The sequence below is a fragment of the Talpa occidentalis genome, unplaced genomic scaffold (assembly GCF_014898055.3).
Source record: "Talpa occidentalis isolate TD23 unplaced genomic scaffold, MPIMG_talOcc4v2.1 talOcc4.7, whole genome shotgun sequence".
Taxonomy (NCBI): Eukaryota; Metazoa; Chordata; class Mammalia; order Eulipotyphla; family Talpidae; genus Talpa; species Talpa occidentalis.
In genome coordinates, this window is record NW_023605083.1 from 91405457 (window position 1) to 91422174 (window position 16718).

The 16718-nt window shown below is 55.0% G+C and overlaps 2 protein-coding genes across 10 annotated transcripts; one reads left to right on the plus strand and one right to left on the minus strand.

The window, feature by feature from the left end:
* Window positions 1-85: 85 nt before the first annotated feature.
* Window positions 86-12863, minus strand: NEURL4 (neuralized E3 ubiquitin protein ligase 4). 4 transcript variants are annotated; one of them, XM_037495065.2, is made up of 29 exons: window positions 11999-12863; window positions 10708-11152; window positions 10428-10493; window positions 9987-10285; window positions 9706-9817; window positions 9527-9615; window positions 9022-9094; window positions 8619-8883; window positions 8193-8374; window positions 7790-7875; window positions 7505-7667; window positions 7211-7409; window positions 7058-7134; window positions 6891-6969; window positions 6389-6558; window positions 6164-6295; window positions 5601-5746; window positions 5264-5488; window positions 5069-5167; window positions 4825-4986; window positions 4488-4652; window positions 3798-3956; window positions 3238-3417; window positions 2702-2789; window positions 2501-2608; window positions 2205-2349; window positions 1929-2041; window positions 1683-1848; window positions 86-789 (listed from the first exon to the last, which is right to left on the minus strand). In XM_037495065.2, exons 1-29 carry the CDS (start codon window positions 12278-12280, stop codon window positions 585-587), a joined length of 4680 nt encoding a protein of 1559 aa, XP_037350962.1. In that variant the 5' UTR covers window positions 12281-12863; the 3' UTR covers window positions 86-584. The 4 variants fall into 4 exon arrangements, with proteins under 4 accessions (XP_037350962.1, XP_037350961.1, XP_037350963.1 ...); XM_037495064.2 differs by having other exon boundaries at window positions 6383-6558; window positions 11999-12862; XM_037495066.2 differs by lacking the exon at window positions 10428-10493 and having other exon boundaries at window positions 11999-12280.
* Window positions 12864-12877: 14 nt separating this feature from the next.
* Window positions 12878-16676, plus strand: LOC119232805 (protein phosphatase inhibitor 2-like). Of its 6 annotated transcripts, XM_037495071.2 has the most exons (8): window positions 13370-13712; window positions 14015-14119; window positions 14249-14320; window positions 14883-14971; window positions 15066-15314; window positions 15704-15865; window positions 15950-16085; window positions 16520-16558. In XM_037495071.2, the coding sequence occupies exons 1-7, from the start codon at window positions 13405-13407 to the stop codon at window positions 16060-16062; spliced, it is 1098 nt and encodes a 365-aa protein (XP_037350968.2). In that variant the 5' UTR covers window positions 13370-13404; the 3' UTR covers window positions 16063-16085; window positions 16520-16558. The 6 variants fall into 6 exon arrangements, with proteins under 6 accessions (XP_037350974.1, XP_037350973.1, XP_037350972.2 ...); XM_037495077.2 differs by lacking the exons at window positions 13370-13712; window positions 15950-16085 and adding an exon at window positions 12878-13126 and having other exon boundaries at window positions 16520-16676; XM_037495076.1 differs by lacking the exons at window positions 13370-13712; window positions 15950-16085 and adding an exon at window positions 13168-13273 and having other exon boundaries at window positions 16520-16676.
* The last annotated feature ends 42 nt before the right edge of the window (window positions 16677-16718 follow it).

Here is a 16718-nt window from a genome sequence, read left to right on the forward strand (position 1 = left end):
GTTCCTGGCGGTGCGTCCCAGCTGCCAGGCGCCGGGAGCGGACTGTCCTCTGAGAGGGAACGCACGAGAAAGGCTGAGGCGGGTGCTCTGAGACGGTGTTTATTGGCTCCTTATAAATCAGAGTCATAACAACTGTACAGAGGGGCCCTGTCTTCCCCTTGCTCCCGCCCTTCCCCACTCCCGCCTGGTGGCCCCTGGAAAAAGCAGCTTCATGTGGGGCACAGGGAGACTCCTCTGGGATTCACAGTAACCAAGAACAAAAACGGAAATAAATTAAGTGATACGGGGGAGGGAGGAATAGGGAGTCGTGTTCCCCATATCAGTGCATGAAGAGGGGCTACCCAGGGCCTGGAGCTAGGCTTCCCACAAGCTCCCTCCCCTCACGGGGAGTGTCCTGGGGCCCTGGTCATGGAGATGTGCTCCACTTGCTGTCTAGTCTGAGAGCCTGCCTACATGCTCCTATGCATCTGCCGGCCTGAGCATCCTTACATGCCATGGGTCATTGGAATGAGGTGCAGGCAGTCGTCGCTCAGAGTCCGCAGCCCCAAGGGCCAACTGTGCTTGTAGTAGTGAGGTCTCACCCCTCATTCCACCCGTACCAGCAGGGCATAGAGGAGTGTGGCCCCCTTCTCCTTGGTTACCCACTCAAGTTCAGCTGGGCTGAAGTGAGGGTCAGGAGGTTCTCTGAGGTCAGCGGAAGGGGGGCCAGGGGTGTAGGAGCCAGGGCGCACACACACCTGGAACGCCACCTGGGCCTGGTGCGTCCGCTGGGATTTGGGGTCCCGGAATCTGTCAGGCAAGAAACAGAAATAGGATGGTAAGACCTTTGGCCCCTACAACCATTCCTCTTGCTCACTCTCCCACTGCCGAGATCTTGTTCCTAGGAATCACTCCCACCTTGTACAGACTTGGCTCCAGTTCTCTCCACTTCAAATAATCTTCCTCCCAGCACCTACATGGCAATACCTCTTATTTTCTTCTCCAAGGCTTTGTTCAAATCTCACCTACTTAATGATGTCTACCCTGAACACTATTTAACATGCCTACTCCAAACACACTTTTATCCGTCTCATCCCATACTACACTTTTTGTTTCCATAGTACAGTCATCTTGCAAAATACTGAATACTTATTTAAATATAAGTAAGTATTTAAATACTTATTTAAACGGTCTAGAGTGAGAAAACATAAGTTCTACAAGAGCAAGGTTCCTTTTTTTTCTGTTCACTGAGGTAGCATAAAATCAATTCAAGGAGGGCCTCCCTGGTGGCGCAGCGGTTGAGCGCTGGGTTGCGAAGCTGCCCGCAGCCTCTGCAGCGCCGGTTTGATCCCCAGCTGCTCCCCGGCCACCAGAGGAGGGTCCCACATGGCGCGCAGACCTTTCCTGCCACCCGCTGCTCCCCTCAACAGTGTACTTCGGCCCTTCTGCCTGCTCTGCTCCCCGCTCTGGCTCTGGTGAATTCTCTCACCCTCCTGCGCTTCTGACTATACCCACTGCTTGTATAAATAAATAAAAATAAATCTAATAAATAAATAATGTTTAAAAAAAAAAATCAATTCAAGGAATGTGAGAAGAAAGTGCTAGGTTGGCAACTGAAGAATTGGTGGAACCAGGTGGGACAGGGCACAGGGGAAGGCAAATCATGTGATCCAGGTGGCCTTGAGCCCCTCCCATGTACTCACTGCACTTTGGATGCCAGGATCTCTGCCCCAGCATATTGGAGGGAGGGGGAAAGCAGCACTGGAGGAGGCTGCTCTTCCCGTGGAGGTGCACAGTTCTCGCCAGGCTCCTCAAATCCTACTCCAGGTTCTCCCTTCAGGGGCCGGCAACTCAGGATGGAGGCAGTGCCTATGAGGAAAGTTGAGTCAGGGTAGCCCTCCCAATACCCACAGGTCCAGCATGCCCTGCCTCTGCGGAAGCCACAGTACCTGCTCCCAGCTCTCCTCGGTCCAGCACCCTCCGGACAGCTGCCACATTGCTCCCATGGTATGCCATGTGCCACTTTTTGGTTAGCGTCCCAGTCTCCAGGCGCGGATTCACCCTAGGAGGTGAACAGGCAGGGCAATGGTCACTGGTTCCCGAAAGTCATCAGCTAGACAAAAAGTTATGTCACTTCTTCCATGCATCATCTTTCGACCCCCCTTTCTCAAAAGGGTAAAAAAAGGTAAGGGAGAGGCATGATCTTACCCTAACCCTTCCTGTACCTGAGGTTGAATCTGCACCAGCCGAAGGGCAGGGCATATTCCCGGGGAGGCTCCCCACGGCGCCTGTGGGCCTCATCTCCACGCAGCTTCCGGCAAGACTCACAGTAGCACAGGCTACGCTTCGGTGGAGGCATGAAATAATCCTCTGCGGGAGAGTGAGTAGCATGCTTGGTGCTGTGGCTCCTGCCCTGGATATCTCTTGCCCTCAGCCTCCTTCCAACTGGTCTCCAGGGCTCTCTGGACCTGGCCCTGGCCGAGTCCAGGAAATAAGGTGGTTCTGGGGACTGGGAACTCACCAGGAAGCAGGAGTAGTTCTTGGAAGCGGGAGCAAAGGGCATGGTACTCGCAGGTCTTGAGGGGGCTAGCCGTGGGTGGTGGGCCCCAGCAAACACTCTCCTTGATACCTGTGGGCACAGAGGGGCGGAGGTCACAGGAGCTAAAGCCAAAAGCCTGGGTGGGGGTGGGGGTAAGATCTTCATCCCTTCAGGCTGGCTCACCATCCACCATGTCAGCTTTCTCCATGTCACCTTGAGTTCCAACACACTTCCCACTGGCAGCCCCAGGTTCAGGACTCACAATTGTCACCTGCAGGGGAAAGGGGTGGTCAGCCACAGGGGTGTGTGTATATATATATATATATATATATTTTTTTTTTTTTTTTGAAAGATTTATTTATGTATGCATACAAGAACTGGGGTATGGGCCAGGGGTGTGGGAGGTGAGAGGATTCACCAGAATCAGAGTGGGGAGCAGAACAGGCAGACAGACCGAAGTACACTGCTGAGGGGAGCAACGGGCGAGTCAGGAGAGGTCTGCTGCGCCACATGGGTAGCTCCCTGGCTGGCCGGGGGATTGAACTCGCACTGCAGAGGCTATGGATAGCTTCACAGCGCTGTGCTCAACCCCTTGGCAGCCACCACCCCTTGGCTGCCACAGGGGTATATTGACCCTTCCTTGGAACACAGAATGCCCCTTTGCTAGGTCAGTGCTATCTCCCAGGTACTCACTCCTCCCTACCTCCATTGCCACTAACCTGTTCACACTGTCCATAGAGGTCCACGAGCGCATGGCAGGGCTGGGGGACATCAGGCACAGCCACCCCCTGGTCCATCCCATTGACGTGGAGATGCAGCCCCCCAGAGCTGTCCAGCCGAAGTCCCAGGATGGTGCCTTCAGGGCATGTGTCCAGATTTGGCCCAAACTTCTCACAGATCTGGGAGGAGAGACCTACTGTCTTCCCAGAGGTCAGACTCCCACCAGCAGCAGCCACACCTAATCTTCACTCTGCTTCAGGTCACCAGTCCCTGGATTCTGCCGCCACATCTGCCCACTGCCCAGGCTCCAGCCCCTGCTTCAGTTACCTGAAGTAACTGAAGGGGAGTCCACCACCCTATCCCCTTATTCTCAACGGCAGGGAAGCAGGAGGCAAGCCTGAGACTGTCCAGGTAATGACACTTATGCCCTCGCCCATCTACTTCTGGGCCCCTGACTCTTGTGGCCCACCTCCAGAGCTAGAGGGGGCCCTCCTCGCCCTTGGCCAGCCCCTCCTACACAGAGACCTGGCTCTTTCACTTCTCTCTGCTCCCTACCCACCTTGAGACCATTGTGGAAGACACCACGGCCCCGAAGGAGCCAGGCTGCCCGTTTGAGGGCACAGGCAGAAGCAGGGAAGTTGAGCCTCTCTGGCGGGCAGGTGATGACGCCCAGGACAAGGGAAGAAGTCCACTGGCGGTTCAGGAAATCTATCCGCACCTGGGGGAGAAGGCAACTCCTCCCCAGTCACGGAGTCCAGAGAAGAGGCCACCCACCCAGCAGCACCAGGCTTCTCACCCCAGCCAGGGAGAGAAGCTGGCACTTTTCAGAGTGTGAATGGGATACTGCCCCTTCTGATGCGTAGAGGGCCCAGGAATTGCAAATTCCATTATTTCCTTAACTCTTTTAGCACTGGCCTTGCTGTGGCCACTAAGGGCTTCCTTTACCTGGATAACTTGGATATATTTTACTTTGTAACAGAAAGGTCCCTTCTCTGGAAAGCCCTTCCTGCTCCCACATACAGAATCAAGCATCTCCCCTGACCTACCACAGCCCCTCCCTACTACTTCCCTGACCAGTCACCAGTAACCAACCTACAATCCCCATCACAGGGTAAGAATCAAAGTCCAGGAAGCTCATCTAAGGGGCTTGTCTTATACTATGTCCTGAACCTGGTAAGGTCTCTCTTCAGGAAGACTGGCCCTGGGTCACCCTGAACAAAAGGAACTGGGGATAGGAGGTGAAGCCCACCTGGACGAGCTGCTGGGGTACCAGGGGCTGGTTGATGACAACAATGCCTTGATTGTAGCTGGCCACCCGAGTAGCCGTGCGGTTCCCATTGGACAAGAGGATGTTCTTCCCATGGTTCTCCAGGAACTCAAGGGCTGTGGGCATAATGGCCACTTGATTCTGGCCCTGGAGTGGAAGAGAGACTGAGCTGCTGGGGTTGTCAATGTGAGCCTAAGCCACCCCACTGGAATCTACACAGAGCTTGAGTATAATGCCTGTGCCTTTCCTGGACTAGAAGAGAGAACCCCAAAAGGACCTGGTGTCCACAACCCAACTGTCCACCCATGTGCACACTTACTCCAAGGCCATGCTCCTCGCCCTCGTCATCCTCCTCGCCCTCACTGCCAGTGTCCGAGCTGGGGGATGGAGGCTGGGTGCCTTCTGTCTCCTCTAGCCTCGTGGAGCTGACAATAGATACACTCCGTACTGGCCCATATAGATCCAACACAGCCCACACACTCTGGGGTACAAAAGAGGCAAGAAGTCAGAGATAAGGAGATTTCAACCCCACTTCCAGAAGCCAACTAAGATCTCTGGTCTACCTTGGCAATGCCAGTAGCTGCGGGACCCATATCCTCTCCATCTACCAGGATGTGCATCGTGTCGTCTGCCCCCCGCCGAATGCCCACACGGCTCCCGACCTAGGACCAAAGTGGGACAAAACCAGACACTCAGCCCACCTCTCCCTGCTACCCCCACTCTCCACCCCATCCTGTCCCTGGAGTCAGCTGCCTCACCCCCAGCCGCTCTAGGTTCCGGCCATAGTTCATCCTCTGGAGCTGCCCATCACGCCTCACTTCACAGCTGGACACCATCCAAGTGGTCTTAGTCCGGAGTTCAGGCAGGGAGGGAGGCAGCCCAGGGCCACTGCCTGCTCCTGACCCCATCTCCCCTGGTGCCAGTGTGGTAAGCCCTAGCCGGAGGGAACCTGCCCACTTCTCGTCCAGCTCTTCCACTTTCACCTGGGAGAGAGACAAAATATCAGTGGGTACCAGCTGGGGGTACGGGTGAGGAAACAACCTAGCTCTGTTCTAAAAGCCTGACAGTTTCCTTTGCTGTGTCTTCACAGCCCACCTCAAAGACTTCCTCAATCTTGAGCTCCTTGGTACTGAAGACAAGGCCATGAGCATAGCCAGATGCACGCACTGCCCTTGTGCCGTCCTCCTCCAGAGTGACGTTCTTGCCGCAAGTACTGTGGAATCGGTGAGCCACACCAGCCACTGTGGAAAGATGGCACCGGAGGGAGGGGTAGGATTGGGGCAGCAGGCTTCAGACAGGACACAGGGCAAAGCTTTTAGATGAAACAGGAAGTTGACACAAAGGTCCCATCTGCCATTACTCCTTTAAGACCTCTGGCACCTATCACCACAGTAAGACTCATTCCCAAACCTGCTAGACCCAGTTGTTGGTGTCCTAGCCCCTAGGTAGCAGGGAAGCATCCAGACTCTGTACCAGATGAAACATCCTCCCTCTTCTTGGCTGCTTCCCACCATGGGTTGTTCCTTCCCCTTCATCTGTAGCTACTGCTGCAGCCAGGCTTCCTTGGAACAGCTTCCCTAACCTGAAAGCTGTATCCTGAAGGACCATAGCAAGCAAGCAAGACCCTCCCTCCCACCCTCCCTCCCTGCCGGCTGAACCTGGCGAGTGCAGGGGGAATGACTTCTCGGTGGCAGTGTTGCTGGTTGCTAGGCTGTTGTCCATGGGGCCGGTGGCATTGGTGATGGACACTTGGACACACTGGCCATATAGATCCACTACTGCATATACCTCTGGGTGGGAAAAGAAGGCGTCAGAGGCCTGGCAGCCCAAGGCCAGCCAGGCTGAGGGTGGCAGGTCGAAAGCCACAGAATAGTCACCTTTACCCGGAGGCAAGCCTGAGCAGGCAGCGCCTTGGTCCTGGCCATTGATGAAGTAGTGCAGATCGCCCTTTGCGGTTCGCATCATGCCAATGCGTGCCCCTGTGCCCAGCGCATCAAGGTCACACCCATAGTTGTTGCGCATCGTGTTACCATCCTGCATGATGGCTGTGCCACTGGGAGGAGGGCAAAAGGAATAAGCTGACCACCCAAGTTCCCCCCCATACAGTTCCCTTCCCAGTCTCTGCCTGTCAGAACCTTCCAATGCCTTGGGTTTGGGTCTTGACCTGGGTTCAGAGGCCATGACCCTAGGGTCCTCCCAGGGACAAGCAGGAACTATGGTAAGGAGGGGTTTGAGTCTAGAGGTGTGGGGTTGGGGGGGCTTCCCAGAATTGAGGGGAGAGGGTCAAGCAGCCAAATCTCCTGGGTTTGTCATTGCCTATGACCACCACAGGTCCCAAACCCTGCTTCCGCCATCCCAGCTGGTCCCCCCAGCAGGCAGTCTAACCTCAGCATCCATGTATCGTAATCAATGTCCGTCATAGTGTTGGGGAATTCAAGGTCCTCTGGCCGAATAGCAGTGACTCCTGGAAGAAGGCAGGAGTAGGTCAGATCTGAACCTCTAGCCACAGGCAGCCAGCACATCCCCCCAGCACACACATGGATGCCACCCACCAGCCTCAATGGAGCCTGACCAGCGGTCCACCATCTTCTGAATGACAATTTCAAACAGCTCTCCATCCCGCAGGGCCCTACCAGGGAAAGTGATGATCAGACAGGCCCTACTCGGGCAGCAACAAGGTGGGACATGAAAGTACAGACACTGACCGGTTGGAGATGACGATGGCATCATTGAACTCGCTGCGGCAGTTGTGGCGGAGTGCGGTGCGGCCCCCGTTAGTGATGACTGCATTACTGCCATGCAGTTGGTGAAAGCGCAGATCGGAGCCCCCAGCCCCTGAAGATGGGGAGCTAGGAGACACCTGGTTGTTCCCTTCAGGAAGTGGCTCAGGGACCGGGGGCACCTCTGCAAGGGTGGACATCACCTGTGAGGCCTACAGTCATCTCTGAGGCTTCCCGAGTTCGCCCCAACCTCCCGCACCTGCCCAGCTCGGCCCTCACCCACGTCGTCCACAATGGTGGCTTGGGCTGCCTGGCCATAGAGATCAACAACAGCATAGACACCCGGGGGCACATTCCAGGCAGCAGGGCCCTGAGTCATCCCGTTGACAAAGAAGTGGAGCGTTCCGTCCTCCCTCCGCACCACGCCTACCGTGTCCCCTGCCTTGGAAGAAGGGGGGCTGGAGTGAGGAGTCAGGCAGAGTTCCTGCCTGGGTTGGTCCTGCAGCAGCCCCACTTTGCCTACCTTCCCCCTACTGACACCAGGGGGTATACCCAATCTCCCACCTTGAGGCGGTCCAAGTTGTGTCCATATTCATCCAAGATAGTTGTCCCATTGTGCATCACCCCATTCCCAGTCATCATCCAGGTCCCTGAGAGGACAAGGAGTAGCAGAGAACATAAGGCAGAAAGCAAGGTGCATCTCCTTTATACAGTCATCCCTACATTATTCCCTGAAGCCATATATGCCCAACCTGCCTTCTTTTAAAAGTCAGCTTTCATCCCAGAACAGAGCATGAAAACTGCAGTTCCCAAGTCAGACACAGTCCCGTCTGCATGGCACTCCTCAGCCAGTGAATGAGGGTCAAGTGTGACCAAGTGAAAAGGGGACTGGAGAACAAGTGTTGGGCTTCTGAGACAGCTTCTTCCCGGGAACTCTATCCTGTCTCTGCCCTTTCTGGGAGCTCACCAGAGCGCAAGTTGGTCATGGTGGAGGGCAACTGGAGGTAGGCAGGGTTGTGGGTGGTGACACCAATCTCAATGGAGCCAGCCCATTTGTCCACCATCTTGTCGATGCGCACCTGGAACACCTCCCCATCCCGTAGGGCTCTGCTACTTAGCACCACGCCATGATTGAAGTCATCGGTGGCACTGAGGGCACAGTAAGGAGAGACTTAGACACCTACATACACCCTGAGTATGCCAAAGTTAAACCCAGCAACGCCTGCCCAACACCCACTGCCCCAAGTCAACCAGCAACATTTCACATGCCACAAGGTTCCCCTCTTTTCTGTCTAGTATCCTCCTGACCAGATCCTTCTGCCTCCCACTTCCCCTCCCCCCATCCCTATAGAAGAGCCCCTTCTATAGGCTTCTCCCCACCCCATGGCCATACTGGGGCCTCAGGGCAGTGCGTCCCTCGTGGGTGATGGCAGCCTTCTGCCCACAGTTGGGGTGGAAGAGCAGACGTTCAGGTTCTGCTTGGGCAGCGGGAGCAGCACGGCGGAGAGCACCCTCAGGGGATAATGCCCGCAGGATGGCATTGTTCCGGCGTAGACGGTCACTGTGGTTGTTATTGTGGACTATGGTCACCTTCACTGCCATCCCATACAAGTCCACCACACCATACACCACTGGGGGTGTTAAGGGGGTTGCTACGCCTGTGGAGGTAAATGATACAGGGATGAGAGTGAGGGAAAAAGAGTCAAATATAGGGAGGCTGAGCTTCAAAGAGAGGCAGATGACCAGGTATAGACCCCCACCAAAAGCCCTGGCCCACCCTCCGAGTTACCCCTTACCTTGATCGATGCCATTAATGAAGAAGTGTAGGGCAGAGTTGGACTTCCTCGTGAGACCAATGTGGTCGCCCTCCTATTCAAAACAGAAAAATAACAGTCTGGACTCCATTTACCAGCAGGCTCCAGATTGCGGACCATGGTAGCAGAGTGAAACTCCAGGCTTTCTATCAGCCCAGTTCCAAAAAGTTCCTGTATCAGACCATCCTGAATACTCAAAGCAAGTCAGACACTGAGTTAAACTTGCGAATATCAATTTGTTTAACTCACACAATTCATAAAATATTGATACATGTTACTAATAGGCTTAGTTTAGACATTACGAAAAAAGAAAACCTACCAAAGAAGATAGGTTTCTTGCCTCAAGCCACTACCACAAATGGCCAAACAGTAAGAGGAACTGAACCCATCTGACTCCAATCTGAGTGCCTAAAATGTTGGGTGACTTGCCCTCTCAGAAGGGAACTTTAGACAAAAGATCCAGGGCCGTGCCCTAGGTCCTCATCACCTGCAGTTCATCCAGACTGAATTCACAGTACTCTCGGCGGGTGCCCTTGCCGTTGGTCAGGATCCCACAGCCACTCATCATAATGGTGCCTGGGGGGAGACCGACACCTGGTTAGGGTATGAGCTTCCTTGGCCTCAGGAACCTCCAGCCTTTGCCCCCACCCTGCTAGGAGCTGGTACCTGACTGGAGGTTGGTCATGGTGGCTGGGTATTCCAAATTATTGGGGTTGTGGGTGGTGACGCCAATTTCAATGGAGCCCGACCACTTATCTACCAGCTTGTCGATGCGGATCTTGGGTAGGTAACAGCACAAGGAAAAGAAAGGGAATTAAACACAGAAAGAGGACCCTCAGCCCTCTGCTTTACCCCAGGCTCCCCCTTTCCAGTGTCAAGTTTCCAGCCCCATCTTTAACTCCTAGAGTGGGAGATGCCAGCCACATCAACCGCAGGATCTTACACACCTCAAACATCTCATTGTCCCGAAGAGGGCGATTGGTCATGACAACCCCATTGTTGAATTCATCCAGGGGTCGGCGGCGCTCGGCCGTCTTATTGTTGTTGCTGAGTTTGATGAGAGTTCCACATTTCTCGTGAAAGAGGAGGGCGTCGTTGGAAGTGAGGATGGGCGAAGTGGCAGCACCACTGGGCCCCAGCCCTTCCCCTGCTGGTGGGGAGCTCAGGTTCACATTTAGGAGCCCCCCATTGTAGGCAGATAAGATGGCATTGCTCACCACCTCAGACAGCTCCATGCTGGCAAAATCTACAGCAGCAAGATGGAAGAGGCTGACATGAGGCTCGATACCCTCAGGCCTGCCATGATATCTCCCTACCCTCACCTGAGGTCCCTCCCTTGTCCACCTCATTTCCCACTCCCCTTCCCAGGACCTCCCCAAAGCCCTCACCATTATGCGACTCAAGGCTGTTAGGAAACGTCTCCGGCCGGGCCTGCGCTGGGGACACCATGAAGGCTGGGGACCAGGTGGGATGGGAGGGGAATAAGGGTTCAGCCCCTGCTGCAGGGCCCACAGCCAGGAGACACCCCTCTCTATCCCCTACTCTCCCCTACAACAGACTCAGGGGTCTGAGTGGCCCTACCCACACCCAGTCTCACTTGTCATTGCATCATCCCCATTCTCAGTCATTCCCTCCGCTTCCCCACCACTGCCCTAGCTGTGTTCTCACCTTCATCCCCAGAGGTCCCCTGTTCAGCCAAGGCAGAATCTTCAGGGGGGGCAGAAGGCTCGAGGGGAGGTGTAGGGATGGGAGTAGGGGGGCTGAAGCCTGGCTCAGGGGGTAGCACGGTGATCTGGGTGCACTTGCCATAAAGGTCCACGACGGCCCAGACACGAGGGGGCAGACCGGTGGCGGCTACACCGCAATCCCGCCCATTTACCCAGAGCCGCAGCTCCCCAGCAACTGTACGCTCCACACCCACACGGTCCCCTTCGCCAAGCTGGTCCAGGTCCTGACCATACTCCTCCAGCACAGAACGTCCATCCCTCAGCACTGAGCAGCCCGACACTACCCATGAGCCCCCCTTCAGCCCTGTAGCGCTGCTTGGGAAGTCCAGCACGCTGGGGTCCAGTGCCGTCACCCCAATCTCAATGGAGCCACTCCAGGAGTTGACCTGTGATAGGGGGTGGTGGACAGAGGCTCAGGATGGGTCACGAGTAGGTCTCCCACCAGCAGTAAACCACATTTCACCAGCCATTGCATCCCCCTTTTCTACCTCTCAGCTAACTGGCTATTCTCTCAAGAAATGAGATACTAATCCCACAGGTAATTTTCTGGACTCAGGATTGTTTGAGCCCACCCTTGCCTGGCAACTGGGCTCTGGGTTCTGAACAATCTGTGGCTGCTCCACTGTTCCCTTCTCCATGGTGCAGCCCATGACTGCACCATGACTTCTGCCCCTGCCTCCTCTGACTTCCCTGATCTCTGTGGCTCCTCAACCCATTGTCTTGTATGTCACTCTACCTACCCCCACCCCCACCATTTTCTCCTAGGCTCTGGTCCCACTCATCTTTATCCTCCTCCCGAATTCTATCCATGTGCCTGGCCTCCTCACTAAATCTCACACACACACCCCTCTCCCTGAGTATCTCTGCTCACCCATCTTCCAACTCAATCTCTAAATGTGTCCTTCAATGGTTTGTTCTTTCCTTGGTTATCTCTCTTTCCCACCACATTTCTGTCATCGCTAACCTCCAAATCCCAGAAATTGTTCCAGAAGGCCCAGTCCCTAGTCATTCTTCAGAGACCCCGGGGTCTTGAAGAAACTCAAAACTCTCCTTGTCTCCTCCTTCAGACTGATCATTTCGGCTTCATGCTCCCTTTCTGCCCACCACCCTGTGCCCTAAGGTCTGTTGGTTCCCTCTCAGTCCCCGCGATGAAGACTACCCTGGCTGTGCTACCCCGTCTGGTGCCCTCCCACCGCCCTCCACATGTCGGTTCCGAGTCCCCAGCTCCGCACCTTGCGGTCGATGCGGACTGTGAAGACGCGTCCATCGCGCAAGGGTTCCCGGCTTAACACCAGCCCGTGGTTAAACTCCTGGCCCGGCTGCTGCCGCCGCGCCGTTCGCCCACAGGCCGACAGGCTCACCAAGCGCCCAGTGCGCGGATGCAGCTCCCCGCCGCCGCCCAGACCCCCGCTGGACCCGGGTCCTGGGCCGCTCCCGTTAGGGCCCCCACCCCCGCCTGGCCCCGGCCCCGGGCCTCCCCCGGAGCCCCCACTCCCACCCGACCCCGCCGCCATCGCCGCTGACACCGGGGCCGCGCGACAGCCGCGCTTGGCGGCACCGTGGCAACCGCGGTGCACCGACACCCTGAGGGAATAGGACCCGGGGCTGGGGCCAGAAATGCTTTACGGCACTGCCGGGCAATGAAGCATCGTGGACTAGGGTACTAATAACTATACCACAGTGGGAAAAGAAGGACGACGGGGTCGGGAAGGTTTGCTTTACGGCACGGCGAGGTGAAGGAGTGGCTCCGAGAGGGATGAAAACCGGGGCAGGGAGTTTTTGCGACAGTAGGAGAAACGACTGCTGCAGGCGTCTTTACGACACTCTCTGCTTTGCGACAGCGGCACCGACGACCCCGCCCTCGTCAAGACTGGCGACACCTCGAAGGATTCGCTTTACGGCAAGAGGTGGTGTCTCCCCTTCGCGCTACACGCTTTAGAGCGGTGTACCCGGACCCTGAGAAAAGAATTGGTAGTTTTATAAATAAAAGTCTGCTTTTAACGCCAGTGAGACTGGATGTTTTTGCGATAGTGACGCAGTCCCTACACTTTGTTTCACATCTTTGAGAAGCAAAGCAGGTCAACTTTTGGGGTGGAAAGGTCTGCGGATGTGCCTAGGCAAGCCCACCTTGAACTCCAACCAAACTCTTAGATTTTAATGCTATGGATAAAGAATCCAAATAAATCTGGGCAGGCAGTTTCAAGCGGACAGCCCCCCACCCCCACCGCATAGCCTCCACTGCAATTAACAAGCCCCGGCCCTACTCTCCGTTGCTCCCTCTAAGGTTGGAGGGGTGTGACGTCACAATTAAGGCTTCTCGCCCCTGAACCAGGACTCCTGACTATGATTGGTTAATTCGGGTAAGGATGGTGATGGGGAGAAGGGCGGGAACAAATCTCAGACAAAGAAAGAAGTCTTGGGGTGGGACAAAAGGGAGGGGCAAGCGAAGGGACTGCTAGGCCGAGGTTCCTCTATTTAAAGTGTCGATTCCGCCCACCAGCGTTCCAGTGAGCCCTGGGAGGGGACCCGCGCCTCCACCGAGCTTCCCCCCGCCCCCGCGGTGGGGGCGGGTCTCGGGGGCGGGGCTATGAACAGGGAGGCGGGGGCGGGTAGCTAAGAGAGGCCCCCTGCTGGGGCCATGGAAAAGCAGAATGACTTCGGGGCCGCAGGCGGCGTTAAAGAGGATTCCCAGGCTACCAGGGGAGTGCCAAGAGACAGCAGAGGAGTTGCGGCAGGGCCCGGGATGTCCTCTGGAACAGTCTTGTTTCACGATCCCGTGCCTTCCCTGCACTCCGCGGGAAGCAGTGCTAGTCCCAGCCAGTCTTCCGGGGTCCTGAGTTCCGGGCCCAACCAGCACTCTGGGGAGGTTACAGGTCAAAAATTCTTTAGGGGCATCCTAAAAGGCAACGGCCCCATCCTTAGGCAAAAATCCCCCACTACGGAGCGGTAAGGAACCAGCTCTTCAGGAACGCTGTGCAGAGCCGGGAGGGAGGGTTCTGGATCTTGGAGGGGCGGAGCCAAGAGAGAAGGGGCAGAACCTGAGAACTAGCAGTGGAAGAAAGTGAGGGCAATTGGGTGAGAAATCTGAGATTCAGGCCTGTGGTAGAGCTTCAGTGTGACCCTAACCCCGGCCTCCCAAGCCACTGGAACTACCAGAGTAGAAGAAAAAGGCTTTGAATGACTGAGATAAAGGAGGGGGCTGAAAGTAGGGTGTTTTCTCGCTATTGTGTATCTTTCCACCACCCCAGAAAGTCTCAGCACTGGGATGAAATGAACATTCTGGCCACCTACCATCCTGCTGACAAGGAATATGGATATATGAAGGTGGATGAGCCTAGCACTCCTTACCACAGGTACTGAATCCTCAGTCCTAGCCCTTCAACCCACTCTTACCTATTCAAAGGAGAGAACAGGAAGGAGGCAGAGGGACTGGATGCTGCCTGATGCCCTCTTCTCAGCACTGCTTTCTCCTTCCTCTTCAGACTGCAGGATGGTGATGAGGACCTATCTGCGGGGTCCTCCCACACAATGACTCCTGAGATGCTAACAGAAAAGTGAGAGTCCCTGTTAGATATCAGTTGGGATGTGGGACCTCTTTCTCCCTTCACTTCTAAACTTGAGGGTCTGAGGCAGCTATGCTTTTTGATCTCCCAAATAGGAAGTTTTGCAATTGCCATCAATACCAAGTTGAGGGCCTCCCCGGTGGCGCAGTGGTTGAGCGCTGGGTTGCGAAGCTGCCCGCGGCCTCTGCGGCGCCGGTTCGATCCCCGGCTGCTCCCCGGCCACCAGAGGAGGGTCCCACATGGCGTGCAGACCTCTCCTGCCGCCCGCTGCTCCCCTCAGCAGTGTACTTCGGTCCCTCTGCCTGATCTGCTCCCCGCTCTGGCTCTGGTGAATTCTCTCACCCTCCCGCGCTTCTGACTGTACCCAGTGCATGTATAAACAAAACAAACAAACAAACCAGCAAACAAATAAATAAAGCATGCCTCTATAAAAACAAAAAAACAAAAACAAAACAATACCAAGTTGAAGGGATCAGCTAACTTGGCCCTGTCCACCACTGCCCCCATTGTTGTTCTCCCTCTTCAGTGTCCCAACTAGTCTCCTCCCCTTCAGGTTTGCTACAATGGACAATTTCTACCCCAAGGGTTTCCGGCATGGTGATAACACAGCTTCAGAGTCTCCAGACAACTTTTCCAAGACACGTGAGATGAGGGTGGGGATTTAAATGGAAAGGGGAGGCAGAGTGAACCTTCATCGAGAGTCTGGTGGGAACCAAGTTCTTAAACTGGCCCACAGACTCCAGTGATTTTGACAAGCACCGCAAGACACACTACAATGAAGGAAAGTACCTCAAGACTCAGAAAAACCTACGCCTGGACAATAACAAGAACAGCAATAGGGGTAGTGTCAGTATGGACAGTAGAAGTCGAGGTGTGATGCTGAACACAGAGCCCAGGCCTGTGGAGAGAGGCTGGGCAGGAAGACTGACCACAGGAATCAAAGATGACATCCCAGCGACCAGGAACTACATCCTAGAAGCCAAGGGTTAGCGATGGTGGGCCCCATGGATTCAAGGGAACTATAGTCTAGCACCTTCTCCATCATTGTCGCCTTTCCTTAGTGGGCATGGACCTGGATCCCTGCTGTCTGAGAGGGAGATAGTGTTGGGAGATGATCCTGGAAAAGATAGGGCAGCTGGGCTGGGATCCCTAAGAGCATAGTCCCCAGGGAAGGCTGATTGGTGAAGAGGAACAGAAAACCCAAGAGAACCATGGGTCACCAAAGATTTTTTAAAGTGGGGGGAGGTAATAGAAATGAAATGAGAACCTGGAGTTTGAACTTCTCTCCTGTGGTGGGGGACCACAAAGGACACTTGGGGAACCTGGATCCCTTAGGTGGCCATAAGATTCAGATTGACTTGGGTGACTCCTCAGATTCCCCTACCTTCAGAAATCAGTCCCCAGCTTCAGCTGCCACCAAATCAGAGAAGGTTGATCTGAAACGCAAGGAGTATTATAGCAAAGGAAGATACCTGAGGTGTTCTGCCCACCCAGAGGAGGACATAGAGGAGGACACCCAAGATGAGCAGCAGGATGGTGAGAGATGGGCCAGGTCAGCCTGGGGATAGGAGGGCTAAGCATTTGATGGGTGTCCCGACTCTGATCCAGTGACACTTCCAGGCTCCTCAAGCTTGCCCTTGGTGATTGAAAATTCCATATGCACTGAGGTCCGTCTGCTAGACCACACAGGAAATCCTTTTCAGAATCACAAGACCACCAAGAAATCCCTATAGGAGACAATGACCATCACAGCCTGGTGAGGGTACCAGACCACTATTTCACTGGGCCTGGCCCTAGGCAAGCTCCCTTCCACTCCTTTTACACTACTAGATGGGCAACGGGTAGTAACAGGGCCCCCAAACATCCTATAGTACAAGGCCTACATTAACTTTTTGTTTTTAAGATTTTTTATTTTTGCATAGAAGAACTGGGGTGTAGGCCAGAGGCGCGGGGCGAGGGGGCTGTGTGTGTGAGAGGATTCACTGGAGACAGAGTAGGGAACAGAACTGGAACTCAGACAATGATGGTGCTAGCGCTGAGACATAATCCTAGGGAGCCCCCACAAGGCCAACATTGTACAGAGAGGAACTAGGGAGGGGCCACTGACCAGGGAGGGAGAGGGGCTAAGTGGACAGATTGTACAGAGTCTGGGCCCCCAGAAAACCTCTCACCTGCCCCTTCACTCTCCAGATGAAACCTGCAGCTTCATTGGACTCAGGAGGAGGAAAGCAGACAATGGAAAATGTAGCCGTATGAGGATGGCATGGAGTTCAACCTTCTCTTGCCCTCACCACGCTAGGGGCGGACAATAAAGAAAACAAGAGCAGGAGTCTGTGTGCTGTGAATTGGGGCCTGCTCAGTCACCGAGGAGAAGGGGAGGAGGGAGGGA